This window comes from Palaemon carinicauda, chromosome 26 (assembly GCF_036898095.1).
Source record: "Palaemon carinicauda isolate YSFRI2023 chromosome 26, ASM3689809v2, whole genome shotgun sequence".
Classification (NCBI taxonomy): Eukaryota; Metazoa; Arthropoda; class Malacostraca; order Decapoda; family Palaemonidae; genus Palaemon; species Palaemon carinicauda.
The window spans coordinates 75,658,965-75,668,964 of record NC_090750.1 but is presented as its reverse complement, the minus strand read 5'-3'; the positions used below and the strand labels follow the sequence as shown (position 1 = coordinate 75,668,964).

The 10,000-nt window shown below is 36.1% G+C and overlaps 1 protein-coding gene across 1 annotated transcript; it reads left to right on the top strand.

The window, feature by feature from the left end:
- The first annotated feature begins 5,746 nt into the window (after positions 1–5,746).
- LOC137620010 (mucin-1-like) lies at positions 5,747–7,527 on the top strand. Its single transcript, XM_068350289.1, has 2 exons — positions 5,747–5,758; positions 6,616–7,527. Exons 1-2 carry the CDS (start codon positions 5,747–5,749, stop codon positions 7,525–7,527), a joined length of 924 nt encoding a protein of 307 aa, XP_068206390.1.
- The last annotated feature ends 2,473 nt before the right edge of the window (positions 7,528–10,000 follow it).

The window sequence follows — 10,000 nt, the reverse complement described above, 5'->3', positions numbered from 1 at the left end:
ATAATGTACCAAACATTTATATGTTGCAATATCCTTAACTTTATTGGGGCAGATTTTTTTTCTATAAGGTGGGGGCAGGGGTTCGCGATGAAATCGGCATTATTTAGCGCTGAATATCCAACTAAAGAGTCAATTTTGCATCAGTAATCTGACGTACAAATTGCAAGATTTGTCCATACTCCACAGATAGAGAAAAACTGTTAGATGATCTTATACTATTTTTATTTTATTTAAACCAACTCCTTATTTGACTTATAATGGGTTTATTTATGCGTTCAGCCATGTGTTCCTTAATGACTCATATGAGGACAATTGGAACACGATAAGAGGAATAATTATAATGATAAATTTCATGACATGAAAATAAGGCTATCACTGAATTGAATGCTGTGCAGTCTAAAGATATATAAATCTCGTCTATTTTAAAAATAAATTACATTTCAAGAAATAGTTTTCCAAAATTTAACTCATCGAAGTATATAAAATAGAGCTGAGAATAAAATGGTCATAATTATGGAAGTTTTTATATTCTAATGATAACAATAACCCTAATAGCATGCAAATAATACTCACTACTGTCCATTTCTTTTAGCGATGCAGATTTGCACCGACTCGCAACGGTGCCCTTTTAGCTCGGAAAAGTTTCCTGATCGCTGATTAGTTGGACAAGATAATTCTGACCAATCATCGACCAGGAAACTTTTCTGAGCTAAAAGGGCACCGTTGCGAGTCGGTGCAAATATGACTCGCTAAAAGAAATGGACTATAGATTGAATGCAGTTCAGAAAAAATACATAAATCCCATATATTTTAGAAATAAACTGCATTTCCAGAAACAATTTTCCAAAGTTAACTCATCGAAGCATATCCCAAAAAGCTTCTGAAGAAAACTTACACTTAATTAATGAAAATAAGAAACCCAGTAAATAGAATGCAGTGCAGACAAAATACATATATGAAATCTATTTTAGAATTAAATTGCATTTCCAGAAACAAACAATTTTCCAAAGTTAACTCATCGAAGCATATTCCAAAACTAACCTGAGAAATTAACTTGGTCTTAATAATTGAAAATAAGAAACCCAGTAAATAGAATGCAGTGCAGAAAAAATACATAAATAAAATCTATTTTAGAAATAAATTGCATTTCCAGAAACAAACAATTTTCCAAAGTTAACTCATCGAAGCATATTCCAAAATTAACTGAGAAATTAACTTGGCCTTAATAAAAAATAAGGCTCAGTAAATTGAATACAGTGCTGATGAAATGCATAAACCCTATAAATTATAGAAATAAAATACATTTCCAGAAACAAACAATTTTCCAAGGTTAATTCAGAGAAGCATATTTCAAAAAACAGACTTTTAATAAAAAATAAGACTAAGTAAATTTAATGCAGTACAGACAAAAAAAAATATAAATCCACATATTTTAGAAATTAATTACATTTCCAGAAACAATTTCCCAAAGTTAACTAAACTGAAGCACATCCCAAAAACAGAGCTGAAAAAAAAAAAACTTGGCCCTAATTAATAAAAATAAGACTAAGTAAATTTAATGCAGTACAGACAAAAAAAATATAAATCCACATATTTTAGAAATTAATTGCATTTCCAGAAACAAACAATTCCCGAAAGTTAACTAAACTGAAGCACATCCCAAAAACAGAGTTGAGAAAAAACAAAAAACACTTGGCCTTAATTGTACAAGTTTTTATATACGGAGCCATCTCGAAAACCCTTCGATTGCTGACATGAACAACGGACAGAGTCGTCAGCCTAAGCTGCTGATACCGACAGTTGTAAAAGAACAGCGACGAGAAACTGACTGAAAAACACCTGCGAACTGAAGACGTTAATTTTTCCGGCTGATAACACGCCATGCTTCTACATATTTATTTACTTAGACGTTATCTCTTACATATCTTTGTCGCCGGGCGAAACAGGGACGCTTGGTCGGATGTCCAGCGATAACGGAGAGCGTAAAGTTAATCGCTTATATAAAAAGCTTGAGAATTGTTAAACCTATTCTGTCGACACCATAGGAGACGCTTAAGGGTTTCCGCAAATGATGCTCCTCTCTCTCTCTCTCTCTCTCTCTCTCTCTCTCTCTCTCTCTCTCTCTCTCTCTCTCTCTCTCTCTCTCTCTCAGACGAGTCACCGATTTTCTTCGAAACATCATCTGCTGAAGACTACAGCTTGGTATTTTCATATAACATGATCTCTCTCTCTCTCTCTCTCTCTCTCTCTCTCTCTCTCTCTCTCTCTCTCTCTCTCTCTCTCTCTCTCTCTCAGACGAGTCACCGATTTTCTTCGAAACATCATCTGCTGAAGAATACAGCTTGGTATTTTTATATAATATGAATCTCTCTCTCTCTCTCTCTCTCTCTCTCTCTCTCTCTCTCTCTCTCTCTCTCTCTCTCTCTCTGGAGAGTAGTGCTGAAGAGAAAAAGACCCATTGCACATATAAGAAAATTCTGTAATGAGCGTTTTCGTTGGATACCCTTAATACAACAGAAAAAAAATCGTTAGTGTACTACAAGGACAATTAACTTTATTCAGTTTTGGGGTCTTTAAACAGCGAGTGCACATATTCATTAATGATGATTGTAGGCGATTGGCAATATCTCATTTCTTATTTTTATATTTTGCAATTACTTTAACGAATGAAAACAAAACAGGAGACATAATGATTGTGGGCGATTGGTAATATCTCATTTCTTATTTAGATATCTTATATTTTACAATTACTTTAACGAATGAAAACAAAACAGGATACATTATAAAAAGATTATCTATTTAGACTTTGGACATTTAACGTACAGTAGCTATTAACGTTTACCCAATTTAGTTATTAAAAGGATCACCACCATTGTCGCTGGCCGCCTCACACAACGCCTCGAGAACCTTACGCTCTATCACCACCAGGTACCCGACCACACCTCCGTCAGGTAGCCTAGAACAAAGCCTCTCTGGAGGGAGCTCACCTGAAGGGAAAACAATCCAATCTGAAGACTTAATCTTTCCAGATTGCAAGGACCAGTCCAGAGTCAAAAAAAAAAAAAGTTGAAAACAGGAAAAAGTTAGTCTTTCCGGCTGAGGCCCCCGGGGTACAAGGGCACTAGGGGAGGAGGAGGAAGAGGAGGAGGAGGTTGTTAGGAGATTAAGGGAGTGGGGTTGGACAGGGAGGAAAGGAGGAGGTATTCCAAGGAAGCCCTTTTCATTAAATTGAAAGCCACTCTGTGGGCCTAACTTTGAACAAAGGTCGTAGAGCAAAGGACAAGACCCCAATGTTGAAAAGATCCTTTGTCCCGCCTTCGGAAACATTTCATCCGGTGTTTATTCCCGTGTCCAGCGCCTCAGGTGGATTTGCAACGCGAGTCGTCGACTTCTTCTTTTTCCTCCATCTCGAATCTTTTTTTATTTCAATCTCAGATTTCTATGTACCGAGTTTGTGTGCAGTCTACGTTTGAACACAATATTTTTCAAAATGACTAAGGGAGGCCCTATGACGGAGGGCTTTGAAGGTCCAACTTCCCTTTAAGAAATCCCTTTTTGGAGGGGGGGGGGAGGAGGTTGAGGAGGGGCGCTTGGGAGGGGAGGCTGACTGTGATTCGTGTGGAGACAAAAGATCCTTAGGAAGAATGAACAAATGTTTTACAATTGGGGGTATCAATGGACACCACTTCCCCGCCCCCTCCCTCTTCCATCCACTTCCACAATAAAACTTGGGAAAAAAACAAGCTGGAGTTAATTAAATGTACATCACGTAACAAAAAAAAAAGAGAAAAAAAAGAAAAAAAAAGATACAGGAAATATCCAAAAACTATTTTGTAATATTTCAAGTCAGGTTATCTTGAAAACGATTATTATATCAATTTAAGCTATCTGCTTACAGCTCCAAAATCAGTCCCCCCTTGTAATAATTTTCTTAAATCCTACAGGAAGGTTTATTTTAACCTTATCAGTGCCAAATGAATATCAGTGCCATCGCAAATAAAATGCTTTAAAGGCAAGAGCACAGTACCAATGAAACTTAGTTTCAAAATGTCTCTAAAATTTAAATAGTTTAACCTGAGAGGCAATAAATCTGGCGACATTTTTATCAAAACACAGCAATACACAAATGAAGTTAAAGTTTTTATAGTTTATATAGGCGATATTTATTTTAATGTTTACTCTTCCTGAAATATTTTATTTTCCTTTTTTCCTTTCCTCACTGAGCTATTTTCCCTGTTGGAGCCCCTGGGCTTATAGCATTCTGCTTTTCCAACTAGGGTTGTAGCTTAGCAAGTAATAATAATAATAATAATAATAATAATAAATGAGCTGCTTACCATAGCTAAAGAATCTCTTCTACCCTTACTAAGCAGCTCTTCTAGGAGAAGGACACTCCAAAATCAAACCAGTGTTCTCTAGTCTTGGGTAGTACCATAGCCTCTCTACCATGGTCTTCCACTGTCTTGGGCTAGAGTTCTCTTGCTTGAGGGTACACTCGGCCACGCTATTCTATCTAATTTCTCTCTTTCTCGTTTTGTTATAATTTTTATAGTTTATATAGGAAATATTCATTTTAATATTATTTCTATTCTTAAAATATTTTATTTTTCCTTTTTTTCTTTCTTCACTGAGCTATTTTCCCTGTTGGGGCTCCTGGGCTTATAGCATCCTGCTTTTCCAACTAGGGTTGTGGCTTAGCAAGTAATAATAATAATATTAATAATAATAATAATAATAATAATAATAATAATAATAATAATAATAAATAAATAAATAAATAATATAAGCAATACGACTGATAAACAGTATAACAAATAAATAAATGATGATGATGCCAATTATAAATAAAAAATAATGGAATAAGGATCTAAATATGACCTCAAATAGGGGAACATGAATTCAAGATCGTTTAAGGGCCATGACACACACTATGGTTTCAGAATATAATGTATATGGCCATTATACGGTGTAAACTAAATGTGGCTTAAAGGATGATCCAGCTGGCACTAAAAGATATTAAAATAAGCCCACCAGTTTCTCCTGTAGAATATTCAGAACGATCTTCACCATCAATTGGAATTCTAAATCCACCGAAAGTAGTTATAAAGTTTATTATTATTATTATTATTATTATTATTATTATTATTTGTAATTCACCTATGGAACTCTAATAAACTACATAAAATGTAATGGAAAGGATGTATGCCGAGTGCCGAGTACCCCAAATCAACAGATAAATTTCTCGGAGTATAATTTTAGTTAGTAAACTCTCCTCCTTACAAAACACTACCTATAAATAGAAGAAATAATTGAATTGCTCGTTAAAGATTATTATAGATCTAAAAAAAAAATGTCCGTGACGTGTTCTAAAAACCTACTATGATTTTCCACTTAAAATAATTCAATCTTCTATTCAAATATGTAGAATAAAAATACATAGACGATTCTCTTGACATGTTTGTGGCAGCCTTTTAGAAACGTCCCTGTATGGCTATGTGATGGACTTGGATTCGAGACCCGTTGAAGCTTGATAGTTTCTTGTTGTGTCTGCAACGTCCCCTACCTGCTGAGTCATCAGCAGCCATTGCATGACCCTCCCTGGGCCTAGCTTGGGTGGAGCGAGGCTTGGGTGCTGAACATTATGTATAGTTAGACACAAGAGTTCCTGCCACATCTCACTCCGAAGAAGTGCACCTTGTCATACCATTACTTCGCTGTGAGTCACTAAACATATAGTTTAGCAGAGATGGCATACACTGTTAAGAAACAACTGTAATGTTAATCGGAAATTCTCCGTAAAAATATACTGCTCTCAGACGCATTTCAGTAAAGAAAAAAAAAAAGAAAAAAAAAACACGTAATTTTACCTCACCTTGCTATTATTTTTTACGGGTTGGTGACCGTAATATCACTCGTTTACGTCAATATATCCGTTTATAAAACAGTAAATGTCTGGACACATTTACTCCAGGATTTTTAACGTTTTTACGGCAAATTTTTAAGCGTAGGAGGTGGGCGGGATTAAACACAGGAACTTGCCACACAGTAAGGGTGTGGCAGGATGCACTTCTTCAGACGGAGGTGTACCTGGAATTCACGTGTTCAACTGTATATTTGATCAACGTCTAGGCCCTTGACTCTAGGACATTATCACTGTCCTTTGCCTCTGCCATTCATGAGCGACCTTTAAACAATTAAAATGTAAAAAAAAAGAATTTTATAAATAACATTTTATTATTATTATTATTACTACCTGCTAAGCAACAAACCCAAGTTGGAAAAGCAAGATGCTATAAGACCAGGGGCCCCAACAGGGAAAATATCCCAGTGAGGAAAGGAAACAAGAAAAAATAATATATTTTAAGAACAATGACATTTAAATAAACATTTCCTATATAAACTATGAAAACTTTAACAAAACAAGAGGAAGAGAAACGAGATAGAATAGTGAGCCCGAGTGTACCCTCAAGCAAGAGAACTCTAACCCAAGACAGTAGAAGACCATGGTACAGAGGCTATGGCACTACCCAAACCGAACGTGATAAAACACACCGACCTTGAAAATCACCATCTCATGAATCCAAATTAGTTTGAGGAGTTCCGTAACGCCCACAGAACCCCTCAGATGATGTCCAACCCCCACAGCACCATCTCCTTCCCACAGCATCCCCACAGCACCGCATCCCAACAGCACCATCTGCTTCCCACAGCATCCCAACAGCACCATCTCCTTCCCACAGCATCCCAACAGCACCATCTCCTTCCCACAGCATCCCAACAGCACCATCTCCTTCCCACAGCATCCCAACAGCACCATCTCCTTCCCACAGCATCCCAACAGCACCATCTCCTTCCCACGGCATCCCAACAGCACCATCTCCTTCCTACAGCATCCCAACAGCACCATCTCCTTCCCACAGCATCCCCACAGCACCATCTCCTTCCCACAGCATCCCAACAGCACCATCTCCTTCCCACGGCATCCCAACAGCACCATCTCGTTCCCACGGCATCCCAACAGCACCATCTCCTTCCCACAGCATCCCAACAGCACCATCTCCTTCCCACAGCATCCCAAAAGCACCATCTCCTTCCCACAGCATCCCAAAAGCACCATCTCCTTCCCACAGCATCCCAACAGCACCATCTCCTTCCCACAGCATCCCAACAGCACCATCTCCTTCCCACAGCATCCCCACAGCACCATCTCCTTCCCACAGCATCCCAACAGCACCATCTCCTTCCCACAGCATCCCAACAGCACCATCTCCTTCCCACAGCATCCCGACAGCACCATCTCCTTCCCACAGCATCCCAACAGCACCATCTCCATCCCACAGCATCCCCACAGCACCATCTCCTTCCCACAGCATCCCAACAGCACCATCTCCTTCCCACAGCATCCCAACAGCACCATCTCCTTCCCACAGCATCCCAACAGCACCATCTCCTTCCACCAGCATCCCAACAGCATCCCCACTTGATCTACAAGTTAGTTTCGCTCAGGAGCTGATGGGGGATGTTTAAATGGTGGTTCATCAGTGAGGGGGGGAATCATTTGAATGATTTATAGTCCATTCAGTATTTTGATGACGCCGCTCAAGGAAATAGTTCAGAATACTTACTGCTGCGAACATGCTGTTGGTTCTCGTTAAGTTTGCGAATAAAAATTGTACTCTACTTTTGTGCTTTATTTATTATCTTAAATACTTGTTTTGTGGTATTTCTTATTCCTATTGATAAACCTAAATTTTTGTAATTTCTAGTATTCTAAATTCTAGAGCAATATAAAACGTAACTAGTATTTATATATATATATATATATATATATAGATATATATATATATATATATATATATATATATATATATATATATATATATATAAATCTATATATATATATATATATATAAATCTATATATATATATATATATATATATATATATATATATATATTTATGGATATGTATAAAGATAATTCATAAATGCATATGTTTTATATATATATATATATATATATATATATATATATATATATATATATATATATATATAATCACTGGATAAAGTATGCGATATAACTTCACTTGACATTCTACGCACATATATTAACATTCAGTAAACATAAAAGTCATGTATTAGATACTTGATTCATGACAATTCCTATTAAATTGCAGAACTATTCAAATTTGACAGTGAATTTTTGACGGCACAGTCATACTAGCTTTTCTCTTTTTTATATTTCTAACATATATTTTTTGTAAGCTTTGGAAAAAAAAAAAAAAAACACAGACACGTGATGCCGTTTAAACAAACATAATTGTGTTATCCCTGATAGTACTTAACTTCGTATCAACCCAGTCCGAAATTAATGTCCATCATTAGGAACTCGATACCCATCGCAAATTGAAGACCGTAAGATTGATTTTCGCATCCTGCAGTTAACTAAAATAGTCCTTAGAAGCATATATGCCCATGATATATTCACTATTGGTCAGTAGAACCATCTCCGAAATACCCACTTAAGACGGGATTAAGAGAATTTTTATTCTAATTTTGATGAATAGCTTTCTAAGATTATGTTTCTGGTAGAAGTTACGCAAAGGTTATTTAAATCAATAATGCAATTCACTGAAGAAATACACTTGTACGTTTATTATAATTGTGGCAATGCTACATCAGGCAAATTAATTCATCACGCAATGGAATTTTTATGAAGTCTAACAATGCAATAAACACTATGCGATATTTATAAGTTCGATTCACTGTAAATAGTTTACACTTAAAAGGTGTAAGGGTCACTCACGGATAGCAGAGGCAAGGGACAGTGACAATGCCCTAAAGACTGATCATATATACATATAATCAACGCCCAAGCCCCTCTCCACCCAAGCTAGTACCAGGGAGATCCAGGTAATGGCTGTTGATGATTCAGCAGGTAGACTTAGGGTTTCACCCCCAACCAACCATAGCTCACAAGGATGGTGAGGTTGCAGACACTGCAAGAAACTATCGGACTTGAGAGGGTAGCGATCCTTAGTCCAGCAGATCGTGTCCAGTAGCCCAACACAACAAGTTACTCAAACAACTCGACTTAATAAACCACTAGTTCACTATAAATCTGCCTTATGTGACGTAGATAAATTCAGTAAAAAAAAAATAAAGAAAGAACAGTATATCAGAACACCTTTGTAAAAAAAAAAAAGAGAGAGAGAGAGAGAGAGAGAGAGAGAGAGAGAGAGAGAGAGAGAGAGAGAGAGAGAGAGAGGGAGAGAGAGAGAGAGAGAGACACACCAAATGCATGACGCTGATTCAACCAGGCTGTTTTTTTTTTCGAAAATTATGAACAAAAGTCCTATTTGGCGATTATAAACTAATCGATCAAACTATGTTTGAAATATTTACGTTACTACTACTTTTTCCAGTGAGATCTGCAAAGCCTTACGTCTTTTCTACACATATATCAACATTAATTGTAATATATCTAGTTAAAAAAAAAAATATTTTTCCAGCTAAAAGCATAGTACCTGCAGAACAAATTAAAAGGAGAAGAATGAAAGAATGAATAAGGTAATGTTTACGTCTTTCATTCGTCTAGTGATATGTAATAGATAAATCAATAATAAGCTATAATTCACTTGTTTGCTTAGTCGAAAACTAATAGAAAATGAAGAAATAACATTCCTGAGAGGTATCATTAAACCAATAAACAACTATCATTCACTTGTTTGCATAATCGAGAAATAATAGCAAATAAAAAAATAATTTCCTGAAAGGTATCATAATCAAAATAAAGTACACAACAAAAGTTTTTAACATATGTTTATCAAAATACACAAACATAACGATAATAATAATAATAAAAAAAAAGAGTACAAATAATAATAAAAACAGAATTAAATCCAAAGATAACAAAAACATTACAAATACAAAAAATGATAAAAACGAAATAATACCAACGAAATAATACCAAAACCAGGAGAATTAAATCCAAAGATA